At 41.8% G+C, this 18,098-nt stretch overlaps 1 protein-coding gene across 1 annotated transcript in view; it reads right to left on the bottom strand.

Annotated features, from left to right (window-relative positions):
- EP300 (E1A binding protein p300) overlaps nt 1–18,098 on the bottom strand; it is a 136,115-nt gene that overhangs the window by 26,684 nt on the left and 91,333 nt on the right. Inside the window, 7 exon segments of the mRNA XM_048501536.1 lie at nt 1,722–1,799; nt 2,789–2,960; nt 5,531–5,648; nt 6,461–6,598; nt 8,000–8,093; nt 9,159–9,395; nt 17,043–17,156. Of these exon segments, the coding sequence (XP_048357493.1) occupies nt 1,722–1,799; nt 2,789–2,960; nt 5,531–5,648; nt 6,461–6,598; nt 8,000–8,093; nt 9,159–9,395; nt 17,043–17,156 (951 nt within the window).

Raw genomic sequence — 18,098 nt, 5'->3', positions numbered from 1 at the left:
AAAAGGAAATTTTTGGAGATACTAAGGAGAAAAAACAACGCGGTTTTGACAACTGTCTGGGTGTAAGGAGAAGGAGATCAAAGATGCCTTAAAAGGTGAAGATCCTGCAATAGTGACACAGAACCCTGAGTATGAAAGGATTTGAGCAGAAAGATAAGGAGTTCCATTTTTGCAACTGTCAGAGAGAGGTCAATAGAAAACCCAGGTACAAACATGTCAGCAACACAGAGATGGGGATCAGAGAGAAGGCAAGAATTGCAGAAGGAACATTAGACAGGAGAACCAGTTAAAGCATACAAAAGAAGACATGAAAGATCAGTCATGAGACTATGAAGAAAGTCAAAATATGAAAACAATACTGAAACCCAATGAAAACAAGGTTAAGGAGAAGACGTGTCAAAGACAGCCAAGAAGTCAAGTAGCACAAAGTCTGAAAGGAAATTTGACCAGAGTTGTCACAGAAAACTTTGGTGAAAGCAATTTCATAACATGTAATGTCAAAAAGGCTGATACAGTGACAAGAACAGAAGTGAGTAGAGAAACAAACACAATGAGCAGGAGAACTCAAGAAGACAGGAACAGACAGAAAGAGTGAAGACAATGGTCATTCCTAGCCTTTCATGAGAACAGGGAGAGTGGCAGGGGGTAAGCCGAGCCAAAAAAGTAGAATTACAAAACAGAATTGTAGACAAAAGGATTTACAGCAGATACTAGCACAATATTTAGCTGTTCAAAAGTTGAGAAAGTAAACACTGGAAGCTAACCACATAATCCATAAAGATGGATGGACAGAACCGGAAAAGAGCAGCATGTAACAACATTCAGCAATAGTAAGAGACATTAAAAAACTAAATTAAACAGCAAGACTGAGTGTAGAGGAACAGAAGCAGAAAACAGATTAATGAACTTGGAAGAGCTGAATAATAACACATTCATTTCAATGAAATCCTATGGTAAAAAATGCAAACTCTTTTCTTTCCTGAACTGATATGAATACAATTTTTCCCCATCAGGCTTGAAAAAAGTATGCAAGACATCATACAGTAATGAAGCTGAAACTTACCTCTCTGATGACATAGATAGTTTTCACAATGGTTTTCTAAACCTCTTATCTAAATATATCTTATCTAAGTGGCAGATAGGAAGGCACTCCATAGGGTGATTACTACTGCCCAGAGAATTATTGGATGCCCTCTCCCCTCTTTGGAAGAACTCTATAATTCCCGCTGCTTAAAGACAGTTCAGAATATTCTGAAAGACCCGTCTCACCCTGAATACTCTTTTTTTAAAAATATTACCATCTGGCAGACAATATAGGATCATAAAAACAAGGACAACGAGGCTCAGAGACAGCTTCTATTCTAGAGCTGTGGCTATGCTGAACTCCATGGTGTCACGTTGACGTGGCTGTGGCTGTGTAGGAATGGTTGGAAAGGGGATTGTGGAAGATGGGGTGTGAGGACTGCAGAAATGTGCATCAGGGGATGTTTGTATTTTCGTTGTGTGTGAACAATGATATTAAAGTTTATCTATCTGTATGTTGTGAACCAGTCATTGTGCTTTAGGAAAGAGTAGTTAGTGCTGTAAAGCTCCATAATGGTACATGATGAAAGAAACATTAACTAGTTAGATGAAAAATGCCAATAACTCCAGTGCATTAAAAGGGGGAGGGGTATCTAGTACCTGTCTTAAGTTGTTCAAACTGTTCTTTAAACTCTCACCTGGTGGTGTAGGCATACGATTCACCATTTGGTTTGGCACACTGGCACGAATCATATTTGGATCAGGGAGAGGACCATCTATACCATGGATGAAAAATCAAGGTTAATAAGATCTATATTTACTGTCTTTTAATAAAGGGGGAAGGACCCTGACTTTTGACATCTACAAGTCCTAAAATTAATCAATAAAAGTACAAGAATGTAAATAATTGTCTTAAACTGTTTATTTATTTGCAGCTACTAAAGACACCTGAACTTTTCTATCTTGCAAACTGCCAATTCACAGAATGTTTATTTACTCTTGAGTAATTCACAAGGGTCCTAAAGGCATTGTTGGGGGATTGATTTTGAATTTGATATGCAGTTCTGCAAGCACCCTCCCTTTGCCCTCCCTAGAGCTACCACAAGCAGAACAAAACACATTTTAAACAAAGCTGTATGTAACTGCAGTGATAACAAGTGACATTACATAGCACTGACATTACTTCTGCTTTTAATTCCAGTATAGCTGGCAGTGTAGAAAACCCCTCAAATAAATGCTCTTTTAAAAAAAACCAACAGCAATACAAGCATTAAAAACAATACTAAAAATGGCACCATACTGCATTTTGTGCTAGGACACAGCCACATGGAGACCATATAATTTGAGAAATGGTTGCCATACAACTGAGAACAGTTATCAATTAAGTGACCAAATATTTGTCAAACAGTTACTGCTGAAAAAAAAAAGTTATTGCTGGAAAATGATAACATGACAGCTTCACACTAAGTGCTAACTGGGCCAGTTCTGTTAAGGGTTGGCTGGCTCTCCTAATGTCTGCACTTGGCCACAGATAGTAACTAGAGAAACTTTTCAGTTGCGAAGAATGTACAGATGAAACAAAAAAAAAAAGCAGAGCTTTCTCACTCATGAGTGGACACCATGATAAAGAATACAGAACTCAAAAACAAGTTATTTTTTTCACAAAGAGGTCTCTTAAATACCTGTTCTTTGAAATCTTGAGGCTGGTCAGGAACAAAAGTTTTTAGTATAAATCATATTAACTGACAAACTATGTAGCACTTACTTGCTGTCATCCCAGGTTGCGGCTGCCCCACAGGTCCTTGATTCATGGGAGCTGGTGGCATTCCAGGGGGATTTGGTATCATATTTTGTCTCTGCAATCTGGTTCTCCTCTTTTCCTCTAGTTCCTTCTGGATCTTATAAATCTTCTCTGCTAATAAGTGATAATACTCTGCCTGCAATGTGAAAAATTAAAGAGTCACACAAATAAGATTACCTGACAAAGTGTATTTCTGATCAAAGAGAAGACAGGAACATAAGAAAGAGCCTGCTGGATCAGACCAGAGTCCATCTAGTCCAGCACTCTGCTACTTGCAGTGGCCCACCAGATGCCTTGGGGAGCTCACATGCAGAATGTGAAAGCTTCTGCTGCTGTTGCTCCCAAGCACCTGGTCTGCTAAGGTATTTGCAATCTCAGATCAAGGAGGATCAAGATTGGTAGACATAGATCAACTTCTCCTCCATAAATCTGTCCAAGCCCCTTTTAAAGCTATCCAGGTTAGTGGCCATCACCACCTCCTGTGGCAGCATATTCCAAACACAAATCACACATTGCGTGAAGAAATGTTTCCTTTTATTAGTCCTAATTCTTCCCCCCAGCATTTTCAATGTATGCCCCCTGGTTGTGAGAAAGAGAGAAAAATTTATCTCTGTCAACATTTTCTACCCCACGCATAATTTTATAGACTTCAATCATATCCCCCTCAGATGTCTCCTCTCCAAACGAAAGAGTCCCAAACGCTGAAGCCTCTCCTCATAAGGAAGGTGCTCCAATCCCTCAATCATCCTCGTTGCCCTTCGATATCCTTTTTGAGATGTGGCGACCAGAACTGAACACATTACTCCAGGTGCGGTCGCACCACTGCTTTATATAAAGGCATGACAATCTTTGCAGTTTTATTATCAATTCCTTTCCTAGTTATCCTCAGCACAGCGTTTGCCTTTTTCACAGCTGCCATGCACTGAGTTGACATTCCCATGAAACTATCAACTAAGATGCCCAAATCCCTTTTCGGGTCTGTGACTGATAGCACTGACCCCTGTAGCGTGTATGTGAAGTTTGGATTTTTTGCCCCTATGTGCATTACTTTACATTTTGCTACACTGAACTGCACTGAATTGCATAGGAGAACTTCTATGAAATAGAAAACTTTTTTTTGGCCCAAATGGCGAACAAAACAAAACAGCCACTGGTGAAGGTAGTAGTTGGTGTGGCAGAAAATGGAAGGGATGGGGGTGGGAGAAGAGAAATGTGGTGGCTGAGAGAAAGTGCCCAGCAGTAGTGATACCTTTTGCTCTCCACAGAAGCAACAGTCCCTTGTGTCTAAACTCTTTCACCCACCTCAGAGTCTAATAACACTAAGCAACAACATTATACATTCACAAAGTATAGCATCAACTTTTGATGGCAATTACTATGGATGTGTCAGAAGGAGCTCCCCTTGATATCATTGCTCCAGGTCCAAAAAAAGACCACTTTTACTTTTAGGGGGCAGCAAACAAAAATTCCCTATTGTGCAAAGCAAAATGATCTAAATGTGGAACGGAATGGAGTTCTTGTCAGAAAAAACTCAGTCCATGAAGCACTGGGCAAGGGAGGCTAACTTTGGAACACTGTGGATTTTTTCTAAGAGTAACAATTCTTTTCTTGTAGGAGTGCTGGTCCTTCGTTTATAAAAGCAAAAGTGCACAGTCAGATAGTGATGGGATGAATGCAAAATCCAAACTTCAATGAATTTGCTTACTGAGGGAGAACCAGTTTTTCTCCTTTCCCTCATCCACTTACTTTGTACCATACTACCTGTAGCTTGAGCAGTTTAAAAACAAGTCCGTTCATCTCAGCATAACAGTTTTTTGGGCATGCCAGGTTGTGACTTGATCCTTTTAACTGGCCGTATAAATAGCTAAATACTTCCTACAAATTTAGTTGTATTACTGACAGTCCAATCTAGAGGGCTCCGGTGGCTGGGGATGGTAGCGAGGATCATTAGATCATATAAATTGCTAAATACTCCATAAAAATTCAGTTGTACTACTGACAGTCCAAACTAGAGGGTTTCCAGGTGGCATAGGGAGGCAGCAAGGTTCAGGAAAACTCCAGCTGCCTCAAAAGCCCCCATAGCCTAAAACGGATTTACACCATCATCTTGGGTGGTGTGAGTCCAAGGTTTATGGCGGGAACGTTCCTGGGCCGAAAGCCTCTATGCAGCCCCTAGCTGTGTTGGCGCCCAACTTTAGTATGGTGTAAGTCTGCAGGGGGCAGGCTCTTCTGGGTCAGGCACCATGAAGCAACATGGCACCCGCCCTCCTCCCTGTTTGCCCTCCCCACCAGTGTAAGTGGGTAAATGTGCAACTCCAAGAGCCAATCTCCGACATTCTGGATGCAACTGCCCATAACTACTTTAAAATAATTGTTTTATACATGTTATAATGATGGAGACTAATACCACTTTTTTAGAACAACAGAAGAACAAGCCTGTTTTTGTGACCAAGTATAATACCACTTTTTTAGAACAACAGAAGAACAAGCCTGTTTTTGTGACCAAGTATTTCAAAATGGACACAAATGGAAAGGAAACCTGTGATGCCAGAAAATGACTGTGCTCGGCTATTGTGTAATTTTGGGAGATAGGTTGTTACATCTGGGTTCAGTTCCAAACACAGAACTGCTTTCACACAAATGTTTGAATTAAATATACTTACACATACCAGAAACATCATTTTTCTATCAATCTTGACAACTCACCCTACTATTTGCCGATTCATACATGTCCCCTTCTACTTTCCGAGCATAGGAGACGAGATTAGCCATGCGCCTATCCTTTAGCGCTGCAGGGTCAGGTGTTGGAAATATGGCTTGCACTCTGCAGGAAAATAACCAACAACTGTTTCAAAAATTTTCTTCTGAATATCTGGACCCCAAATCTCTTCAGTGCTATCCATTTATGAGCAAAATAAAACCCCACCCCCCTCTAGAGTAGTGCAGAAGGTAGTGCAACATGTGAATCTGTTTGCCATCTCCCCATTATAACCACGTGGTGTCCCTAAATAATGAACACTGGAAGGTTCACCAACCAAAACACCTTCCTTATAGCATTACTGAAAAAGGCACTTGTGATTATGTAGGAGGAAAGTAGCCAGTCTGGTACTACCGCAGAAATTAACCTAGACAATTTAACTGAAGACTTACAACACTTTGAATGATGGAAAGCAGTTTGCAGAGAACATGGACTGAAGACCTAGCCAGCTGAATGAGATCTGTGGCTGAGAATTTCTCCCACCCCCTTTTGCATGCTCAAAGTCAAAGGCTTTTCTAAGAAATTAGATCACTGCCTGCTCACACGTATGCCTTGCCACCAGAACACTGGCTAGGGAAAGACAGACTTTCACCATCTAACATGCTTACCTTTCTGCAATTTGTTCCCCAAGAAATATCTTGAGAACATGTTTCTTCCAAAAAGAAGAAAAGTCTAACAATTTTTATAATGCTTAGGGGAAAAGGTTTCAAAGAAGCATCCTGCCCAGTCTAAGAAAAAAATCAGCAGACATCCAAATATGGCAAGAACACACCCAAGATGATTTTCCATTGGAAGTTTCAAGCACACTGTTATGTTTCACTCTTTCATTTCATTTGTTCCTTGAAGTCTAAACAATCACACAGCAATCAAATACTTACAGTTTATGAACAAGATGATTTCGGAGGTCCTGAGTAATATCTTCATGCCATGGTTTCCGAATTCCAATGCCAGATGGATGTGTTGCTGTTGGCATGGCCCCCAGACTGGCAACATTAGCATTTTCATTCATCATGGGACTGCACAAAATAAAACAGAAGCTTATAAGAGACTCAAAAAGTACCATTAGAACTTATCAACAGGCACAGAGAATTGGCTATGGAAGTTCACTTAAGGCATTCAGTCCAAGACTCTTTCTTTCAATCCTATGTATCCTCAGAGAACCGAGACATAAAATATGGTTCTAGTGTTTCCTGTCACATGTCCTTGGAGTTAAATGAAAACAAAAATCTAAACCAGAGCTCTTTGGTATGTCAAACATTCAATAAAATGATGAATGCTAGCTGTACTTCCATCTACAAAAGAAATATACAACTATTACACAAATGGACACAATTGAATTTGATTTTCCAGAAGTATATTTGAGCTGCTTAGTCCTTAACTGTTTTAGTAACTTTGCCTCCTTAGCTCACACATTCAAGTACACCTATAACACAGGAGCCCCATCACAAAGCAGCTCTACTCAATTTCCTGCAGTTTCCAGCGGCCAACTATTCCCTGTAATCATTAGTTTCCTTGAGAAACAGAAATATATTTTTATAATTTAAGCAGAAATACTCAAGCCATATTGAGGATTTTATTAATTCTGTGATTCATGAAGAGTTCAGAATTTAGAACCTGAAACTTAAAGCTTTCATTTTCATACTGACAGGAAGATGTACATCAAAATTTACAGCTAGCCCAATGTCTCATGAAATCTCTGAAGCCAGACAGAGTTCATTAACATTAATAGTGGCAGGGAGCTGGGGCACCGGTGCTGTTGGATTTTAGTTTCACCCAGTGACTAGCAGAAGCAGAAAGATGCAATGAACAAATTTGTTTTTACTTGCATAATTTAGGCAGGATGCAAGATTTGGTTTTCCTTGCCACAGAATTCCATTTTCTATGACAGCATAGACATTACACACATTGCACCACAACACAGATGCATTATTTCATAATTGGGGGGGGGGGGAGAGAGAGAGAGAATGACCTCACATATATTTAAATGCCAATACGTTCTACCAGGTTATAGAATGAGGTAATCAAGTACTTTCATCTGAACTACTTCACGCAGGACAACTGAGACAGATGAACACCTACTAAGAAAAAGGACTTCTGGAAGCAGATGGATCTCTTGACAAAGAGAAAACGGATTTCATTGCATACACTAAAGAAATCAAATACAGTGTGCCCTAATACTAAACTTGCCCATCTTATTAAATATACCGACCTCCGATTTAGGTCAGTTGAGCAACAATGAAACCACAGTGAAGAAACATATGCAAGTGGAGTCCAATGCTGATCTTTAATAAAGAAATGTATGGTGTATCTTAAAAACAGTTCTCCTATACAAAGCTAGATTTTGCTACTGTTGTGACATATGCCTTTAATGAATTCTTGGCTCAATAAAAGTTAGGATCTATATAGAATAAACTTACTTCTGTGAATTCATGGCTGAATGTAACATGGAATCAGGAAGCAGACTCTGGGCCTGGACCCCAACACCTCCATTCACTCCCATGGGATTAGCATCTAGATGGGGGGGGGGGGGGAGCCAATAAAAACATCCTTCAGTACACACACTTGGTACTAGGTGACCAATCATCTTGTGCAGCCAAAGCACTCCTTCAAAGTGTTTCAAGAGCTCTAAATCAATGAGTTTATTCAACTGCATCCACATAGCAGCTAGAAGCACAAAACCTCCACATTCCCCACAAGATTATGGTGGCCAGTAAGTTGATCCACCAGGTTATACACCTTTCCAGATTCACAGACTTCCAGACTCCCATTTTTCTGCACTTTAATTCAGCATCTTCTAATTCTGTAACCTTTTATGACTGAATTAACAGTATTACTACACAGATGCCTGTTTTCATGAACAGCAGGAGATACTTGAGGGAAGGTCTGAACATCATGCACAATACAACACAGGCATTTAGACTCCTGAAGGATTTCTACTAGAGCAGGAAAAAGCAAGCTTTGGCCCCAATATGTGCATATTTTCCACCACAGGAATATTTAGCAGCAATTAATTTATATGAGTCGGGGGGAAAAGGAATACAGTTAGGGATAGATGTAAAACTGCTTCCTCAACTGCTTTCCAGATTACAACCTACTCAATTCACTCTACAAAGTTTAGTGAGAGCCATTCTGATCCGGGACTGAGTGGACAGACCATTAACGTCATCGGGAATCTTACTGGAGGCCAGGGGCCCAAGAGTTGCCACCCTCCACCACCTCATCCAGGGCAGATCTTTGCCAGGCAAGACTCTCCTTGCCCCACCCACGCAGACCTCACCATCAACCAGTTCTGCCTCCACTGAAGATATGGTCCTAATTGGCCATGCTGGCAGGGGCTGATGGGAATTGTAGTCCATAACATCTGGAGTGCCAAAGGTTTGCCATCACGGTCCTAGGCTGTTTCCCCTTCCCAATCCACCCGGATCTCGAACACGACGGAGCATGATGGAATCTTGATAACTGTTGCATGAATGAAGCCTGCCACCATTATAACCCTGCTTCTTCCAAAAAATGCTCATTTTTATAGCCTTAGTCATATGTAACTGTGTGTGGTTTTAAATACATTTTTTAACTTACTTGTGGGATTCATGGGTCGGAGTCCCTGTGGTGACTGTCCTTGCTGCTGGCTCTTCACTTGAGCCTGTGGCTGCGTCTGCATCTGGTTCCCTTGATATGTCAATCCAAGGGCTGCGTAGGCTCTCTCAATAGAGCTGGGGTCAATCTGGCTGGTAGTGTTAATGTTGGGTGTTGTCTGCTGTCCCACCCCTACAGAACCAGAATTTCCAAGTCCTACTGCAGCACCACCTAATAATGCTGAAGGAAATGAAACCATTACTAAGGAGTGGCAACATGTGCTAAAAGCAACCCTTGACTAGTACAAGGACACAGAAAACAATCTGTTGAGGCAAAAGACCTTCCTTATGTCTGGATCCAATATCATCACTGCAACCATCAGCTCAGATGGGAATCCTCCCCTCTCCAAGAAATATATGTATTGAACGTTAATGTTATTAGTGTTGACATTTACCCCTGCAAAATGCTTTGAGACCCAATTTTGTCCAAAAAATACATTACAATATAACGTCTTCAGTGATAAACAGAGAAATATCACTGAATTCCTCTGTGTGGCTTAAACCCCATATACAATTTTCATGGATGAAAGGATTTTCATCCAGAGTCATGACTTCCTGGTTTTCCCCTCCTGCCCAAAATACCCCTTGTAGTCCTGCCCTTGAGGGATTCTCTAGGAACATCTTTCAGGGAAATAGGAGGATGGCTGACAGAGAGAAGAATGGCAAATTTCCCCCTCCTCTTGTGTGCATGTAAATTTTAGGTGGAATTCATGATTCTGAGCATAAATCAGAGAAATTTCTCACTTATTTACAGTAATTTTATCCTTGTTTTGCCAAATCTTTTCAAAGCAGTTCACCGATTACAAAAAAACACACACTGAAAATCTCAACCACAGCATGAAACACTGCTGTAAAAAGATTAAATTCAACACCCATACTCTGAATAAAGTAGTCTTCACTGGCCTGTGAAAAGGATCCTGGCCTACAATATGATGCTCAAGTTTCCTCTGTGGCACACAGAACCTTTTACCAGCTTTGGTTAATGTGTGAACTACATTCTTTTCTTGAAATTGGAACCTTGAATACTTATCGTGAGGGTTCCTTCTGCTCTGAAATAAGGAGGGCATTTTGAACCTTGGATGATTCCCACTGGTTGTTTGGGGAGACAGGATTCAACACTTCCTGTCTCACAGGCAGGAATCTGCTGAGCTAAGTTTAAGAACTTTCAGAGCCAAGAGAAAAAGAATAGGAAGGAATACAACAAACATTGAACATTAGTGAGAACAGGTGAAAACTCTGTCATGTGTAAGGTGTTAAACAACAGGAATGAAGGTGAACTGGTTATAAGTGAGATGGATCAAATCTCTTTCCCCTTGTACTCAGGGACGCAATCATCAGTATTTTTGTACGATTTCTTGACTTTACAGATTGTCTTAATTATTCCTCTTCCTTCTCTTCCTTTTTGGGTGGGCAAAATGCCCTCCTTACCTCAAAGCTGAAGGAACCTAACACTAAGTATCCAAGGTTCTGTTTTTGCTCTGAGAAGGTTGGCATCTTGAGGCCGGGGACTTCCAATAGTGGTGTCTCAAAGACTAGAGGGAAACTAGTCATTGTCTGCCCCCTTTTGCAACACACTGCGCCCAAAGGCTGTGTTGGCTGAAGAGAAAGAGTTCAGCTTGTAGTGTCTGACACAGGTAGAGGTGGAACACCATGTGGCCACCTTACATATCTCTTCTACTGAGGCCTGATGGTCGAAGTCTGTGTTAGTAGCCGTCCTTTATACTGAATGGGCTGAGATGCCTGAAGGAGTGGGAATGTTGCTGGCCTTGCAGGTTTGTATGATGCCTTATCTGATGCCGATATGGACATGATATGATAGTTGATTGCTGATATTGACATTGGAGAGATCAAGGAAATGAATAGAAAGTCAATTTTCCTGATAGCCTCTATGTGTCAAATAAATATTCTGAACAGCCTATGGTAGGCTCAACTTGTGCCAGGCCTTTTCTTTGGTATGTTTTGGTTAAGGACAAAAAGTCAGTAAGTGAATTTCCTGCCTTTGGTGAAACAAAGAGTTAACTTTGGGAATAAAGGTAGGATCCAGTCAAGGTACTACCTTGCCTTTGTATAAGACACAGAGCCCATTTCTGGCTGATAGGGCACCCATTTCTGATACCCTTGTAGCTGTAGTCACTGCCATTAGGAACAAGGTTTTCATGAGTAGCCACTTAAGAGGAACCTTTTTCAATGGCTCAAAGGGGAATTTGGTAAACGCTGACAGCACTAGATGTAGTCTCCATGTAAGATATCTGTGAATGCCTGATGGGCTTGCCTGCACCACCCTCTGAAAAAGCAATATGTGAGGATGCCTAGTTCATGGAATGCCAGCCACCTGACGTACTGTAGTTGCTATGGCTGCTACCAGGCAATGCAAACTAAATTCCTTGAGACACTGATGGACCTTGTCCTGGAAGAAGGCCAATATTTGACCCAAACCCAGATTTAGAGGGTAAATATGCTCGCACTGGCAGTTGTATATACTCATTGTGGATATCTATCAGGATGCCATGCTGTTTTCAGCAACTTCTGGGGCATAGCCTAGTTCCAAGAACCAGTCCTCTCAAGAACCAGGAAGTCAGACAGAACCACCCTGGATCTGGATGCCAAACTGGATTTTGCTGTAGCATGTCTTGGCTCAATGGAATACATCAAGTCTCTTGTGTGGATAATTCCACTAGAGATTGAAATAAGGGCCTGCAAGGCCATTCTGGGACTACAAAGATGATGAGCGCCTGCTCCTGATGTATCTTCCTCAGTGCCTCTGGGAATACTAGTGGTGGCAGAATGGCATACAACAGCCAATGGTGAGATTAGGGAATCCACTAGTTTTGCCCATGGATGGTGATATCTGAAGAAGAATCATACTAGATGATTGGAAGTTGAAAATATGTTCACCTTCAGGGCACTGAATCTGTAAAAATGTTTCTTCCTTGAAGGAGGCACTTGTTCTCATCTATGATGTATCTGCTCAACCAGTTGGCTTATGTGTAAGAGTGATCCCTGAATGTACTCTACAGAAATTGATCGTAGGTTTATTTCCATCCATGAAATCATGCTTTTGATTTCCTGACACAGGAAAGGAGGATTAGGACTCTGTTGATATGGACTTTGGCAAAGATGTTGCCTGTCTGGATAAGAACATGCTGGCCCCCTGATTATCGATCAGAATTCTGGAAGTGACATCTCATTGGCCCAGAACCATTCATCCTCTTCTCTCCCTGTGTCCAGAAACCTTGAGCTGAACATTCTTGTAGGGAACCTCTCCAACTGACCAGAATGAAGTTTGTGAAGATCAGCACTGGATTTTTCTGAATACCAAGTTAACCAAGTTTACTGGGTTTGGTCCACCAGATTATGCTTGGTTTCACCAATCGTCCCTTTTGTGTACACTGACAACTGGTGAGGGTGAAGGAACCATTATAACAGTCTAGAATACAGACAAACCAACAGAACTGACCCAATGCATAATATTATTGGTCACTGTAAACAGGATCAGAGACATTTGCTGCACGGATTTGGCCTTTGCAGTTGCCAAGCTTGATAGCTTGTTGACTTTTCCCCCCTGGAAGAAATAAGATGTTTGGGAGAAGATGATGACCCCTAGATATTTTAGCCTCTGTGTCAGAAGGAGGTTGCTTTTGTCTCTGTTCAAGCAGTAACCATGATTTTCCAACATCTTTCTGATCAGACATGTGTCCTTGAGCACTTTTTCCTTGGTTGATGAGCAAATTACAATATTGCCCACATATAAACTAATCTGGATGCCCTGCATTCGAGCAAGGGGCACTAGTGTCTCCAGAACCTTGGAGGACACTTGAGAAGTTGAGGCCAGTCCAAAGGGAACAGCTCTGAACTGAACTGATGATTTTGCTAGGAAAATCTGAGAAATCTGCGATGGCCCTTGTAGATCAGGATGTGTAAGCATGCTTCTGTGAGATCAGCTGATGCTATAAGACCTCAGGGATAAGGGCTTCAGTAATTGAGAGCAAGGCCTCCATGAGGAAGTGTGTTTTGTGGTAGCAACCTGTTGATGTATTTGAGATCAAAAATGGTTAGCCCATTCCAATTTTTCTTAAGAACTATGAAAAACATGGAGTAGACTCCTGAGTGATGCTTACAAGGAGAAACTGGCTGTACTGCTCTTATATTCAATGGAAGCTAGAGTCCTAATTCTTTCCCCCTCCCTGAGGGATCTGCAGTATAGAAGAAAATCATCTGGGGGAAGACAGGAAAACTCTATGACATAACCAAATTGAATGATTTGATATCCTCAGAGGTCTGGTTGTGACAGCAGCCACTGGGTTTGAAAGTCTTGCAGTCTTCTCCCCACTGGTAGTGACCTGGCATCACTGTTTTCTCTGTCTGGTGATTCTGTTGTGTTCTTCTCAGAGTGATAGGCTTGGAAGAACTGAGGCGATCTGTTGAATTGTGATCCTTTATGAAAAGGCCCTCTGCTATTCAACCACTACATTCTCCTATGGTCAGGTCTGAACTGAGGTAGTGGATGCTAAGATTAAAAGGAGTACAACAAAAAAGGCCTCCTGCAATCCTCTGTAAATTTCTAGGCATGGTCTTCTTATTGTCTCTGGTTTCCACCAGGAACTTATCTGCCTTGTCTCCAAACAGTCTGTCCCTTTGGAAAAGTTAGGCCAGTACTATCAACTTACAGTGAAGTTTGGTTGGCCATACCCTGAACCACAGAACTTGTTTTGAGGTGGCTGCCACAGCCACTGAAAGAGGCGCAAAGGTCACTGTGTTGAGGGTATTGAGGGATGTGTCTGTCAGGGATATGATGGCTTTGACGACACAGTTTACTGCCTCTGTTGCCCTTCTATTGTCTCTGGGGATTAACTAACTCAGTTTTTGGACTCAGAGTACTGAAGCCCTAGAAATGAGGGCTGCTGTTGCCACTGTTCATATTGCTAGTGCTGCAGCCTTGTCTGATTTTCAAGATGTGTAACTGGCTTTTATAGGTAAGGAATCTTTATAAATCCATTCTACTATCCTCTGATAGCAGATGCATAGATTGCAAGGCTACAATGGGGCTATCCACTATGGGAATGGGGAGCATTTCCATAGCGTGCATGGCCAGAGCATAAAGCACTTTTGTAGTGGCTGGGAACTGCCAACTCGTCAAGGGTTTGGCTCATTCTGCCTTGACTAGCCTTTCAAAATACTCAGGAAAAGCAATTGATTTGTCTGGAAGCTTTGGGGAAAAAAACTTTGGTTCCACCAGGTCTAGATCTTTTCCCTTTTGTATCCTTTCTAGGATCAGGGTCTTTAGAGAAATCCAATGCCAAGGTGGCTTTTGTCAACAGGACTTGATAAGTCTTCTCCGTTTAAATAGACTAGTTTCCTTTTCTTCCACTGAGATGAGAACTATCCTTCCTTTTCACCAATAGGGAAGAAAGTGAGGCATTGTCTGGGGAACAGCTAGGGCAGAACCTGAGAATGAGGCTTCCCAGCAGCTTTGGTGGACCCTCCCTAAGTCTGTACTGAGGGATGGTAGTATGCACAAATTGGGGGGGGGGAATAGTGATGAGATCCTCTGAAAGATGGGGAAAGAGAGGGCATCTGAATGTGCTGCAACTCTTCTCTTAGGGTCCTCCTGACAGGCTCCATGATCTCAAAAGGATAGGATACTTGCCCTCCTGCAATCTCAGGCGAGGGGGGTGGTAGTAGTATATTACCCCTCATAGTCTGGTACATCCTCAACAGTTGGCTAGGGAAGATATTCTTCAGAACTACTCAAGGTCAAACTGGTAGCCATTGAAACCACTTGCTCCAATGAGGTCCTTTTTTGCACTATTTTTCAGTGATGCGGTTTGCCTCTTGCATTTTGGCACCAATATCTCCTTCAATCGAGGCTTTTGAGAGCTGTATCATCTCCTTGCAGACAGGACAGGAGGCCTGGGTCTGTGCCTTCATCGGTCAGAAAACCACCCCTGCAGGGCTCCTGAGCAGCTCTGCCGGGGGGGGGGTGAAGAGGAAAGGCAGATGTGAGAGAAGAGATAGTGGAGAAATCTGGATTGAGCTCTTTTTCTGACAAAGTGAGGAGTAGAAAAGGTTAGAAAAAGAAAATTAGTTGAGAGAAGGAAAGAGCAGCTGCTGCAGAGAACTACTTCTTGGTTGCTCTCCCTGTGCAGGGCAAGAAGTAAAGGGGGTTCAGAAAATTCCTGTCCAGAAGATAGGAAGTATTAAGTTTTAGTTATGTTTGATCAGGTGGCATCACCTAAGCTTTAAGAGTGAGAAGTGAGAGTTGGCCATGATGATCCTTCCTCCGATCACATTGAGATTAATTCCCATAACTGCTTTACATGGGACTACCTTTGAAAACTGTTCTGAAACTTCAGATGGTTCCCTAAGTCCACCTTCCTCCCACTTTCTATAGCATTCTGGTGCATATCTTTAAAGCCTTAGATGGCTCAGGGCCATGGTACTTGAATGATTGCCTCCTGGCATACTATTCAGACCACCAGTTCACATAATCTTCTTCCGCACTATTCTCTGTCCATCTGCCTTCAGAAGTGAACCAGGTGGAAACCAGATGAAGTTTTTCAGTGGTGACATCTTGCCTTTGAAATGTTCTCCTCTGTGAGACTCATCTGGCACCTACCTTACTTTCTGATGCCCCATGCCTTGATCATTTTAATAAAGTTAGCTCAGTTTTTAATGGCTTCGATTTATTGTTTTGTCACCTCAAGCAGGCTACAGGAGGTACAAAAACTGCCTTGGTAATAAACAGAGCATAGAAGACTTTTTTGGAACAGCTGTCAAAGGCCTAAAAACTTTAATTGTCAAATGCTTAGTCACTGGCTGAGATCAGTGCAGGAATCACTCTGATAAACTTTATTTGCTCTCATTGAAACCAGAACTTAGATAAGTCCAATTTGCTACATAGCACAGATATATATGTTTTTCACTACTGGCTTGGACCATTAAATGTAATGAGTATAAATGCATGGTAAAGCCACAACTACAATGGAGGGTTTAATACAGTGGCTGCAAACTTCCATGAAAACGATAGGATTCTTGTATGGTAGATGTATGTTTATGCACATGCATTCATTGTCCGTCCGTCCCCACCCCAACATTTGAAGTGAAAACAGAGAGAATATCCAGCTCAAGACTAGACACAACTACAGAGCTGTAAAAACCTATGTTCTGAAAAAATTATTAAAAATTACAAAGTTTGGTCCTATAGTTTTCTGGACATTCTTCACTGTGACCAAGACAAGGATAACAATACAAAGGTAGAACAGTAGGGCAATGCGAAGTTGAAGTGCAGATGTTGGCCTAGATCTCCAGGACTGCCTTCCTTCCCACTTTCTAGAGCACATTGGACAAGCACATAGAGAGGGAGCTTGTCCTGCAACTGCTAGATAGGCACCCTGATACTCTTGCCATGAGTCAAGTAAAGCCTGCTAGACTGATTACTGGTCCAACAGCCAACGACAGCCATTCATTGAAAGCAAAACCCAACCACTCAAGTTCATTGCTCCTTCTGGCCTAATGGGAGTACAGGCTGCTACCCCACCCTCTCCCACCTTTGAGCAGGGGTGGCTACAGCGTGGTCTGAGGATACAGTAGATTCCTGACATAAGACTGGGAGGCAAAGGGAAAACATAAAGTCCATGCCCATATAGGCACACTTATCGCTCTGTTTTGCACCAGACCACTAGCCTTCATTGTCCCTCAAAAGTTCTGGCAATTTGCTAGAAAAGGTAACAAAAATGGGATATCAGAAGACAGATGTCTGTAAAGTCCAAGTGACAAACAACTTCTTAACAACATAGAAAGTTTAAAAAGAAAAGAAACAACTGCTTACATTGTTGATTTCTTTTGTCTCCAGCATTCTTTAGAGGGAGACACACAGGACAATCATGCCGTGTACAGTTCTTCCAGTGAGATATGATTTGTCGAGAAGATGCACAGTGAGCCACTAAATAAAAATGGTAAAAGATCCATTTTGTAACACACGTCTTTTAAATCAGAACCTTAGATATTTACCCTGAAGTTTCCTTCTGCTCTCAGGTAAGACGGGCATCTTGAATTACGGGTAATTCCCACTGGCTGCTCAGGGAGGCAGCATTTATTTCATCACTTCCTGTCTCCCATGCGGGAGTCTGCTAGCTTAGTTTGAATACTTCCTGAGCCAAAACAAAGGTCAGGAAGGAAAATATATATCTAAAATAAACATATAACAGTAACAACAAAGGATGAAGGAACACTGTTATAGTGAACAGAGATGTTAGTCAATGGTTAAAAAAGTGAACTAGATCAGAAGAGGTTATTAGTAGCCTCCTTCCCTTGAAAGGAGTATGAAAGATGTCTGAAAATCTTTACATTCACCTGCAGACTGATTCCTGTCCTCTTCCTTTAATCTTCTCTTTAGGGGAGGGGTTGGTAGGAAAGATGTCCTCCTTACCTCAGAGCAGAAGGAACCATCACAGTAAGTATCCAAGGTTCTGTTCTGACTCTGAGAGGAGGGCATCTTGAATTATGAGACTTTCAGTAAGGGTGTCCCTCCATTTGGGTGGGAACTAGGTATCGTTCCCCACATTCTGCAGCACTCTGCATCCATAGGCAGCATTGACCGATGAATATGAATTAAGTTTGTAGTACCTAATGAAGGTTCAAATGAATGAAATGTAGCTGCTTCACATAGTTCTTCTACTGAGGCTTGTCAGTCTAGGGCTGCATTGGTAGCCAAGCTTTGCACAGAGTGCACTATGTTTCCTGGTGGCATCAGAATGCGGCCGGCCTTGAATGTCTGTATGATACTGTCTGATTTTGCAACTGACTACTGCCCTGGACATCTTCCTTCCCTTATTTGGCGCTGTCACAGAAATGAATAGGAAATCTGTTTTTCTAATAGGTTTTG

This window comes from Sphaerodactylus townsendi, linkage group LG06 (assembly GCF_021028975.2).
Source record: "Sphaerodactylus townsendi isolate TG3544 linkage group LG06, MPM_Stown_v2.3, whole genome shotgun sequence".
NCBI classification, from domain to species: Eukaryota; Metazoa; Chordata; class Lepidosauria; order Squamata; family Sphaerodactylidae; genus Sphaerodactylus; species Sphaerodactylus townsendi.
This window is presented reverse-complemented; position numbering and strand designations above follow the sequence as displayed.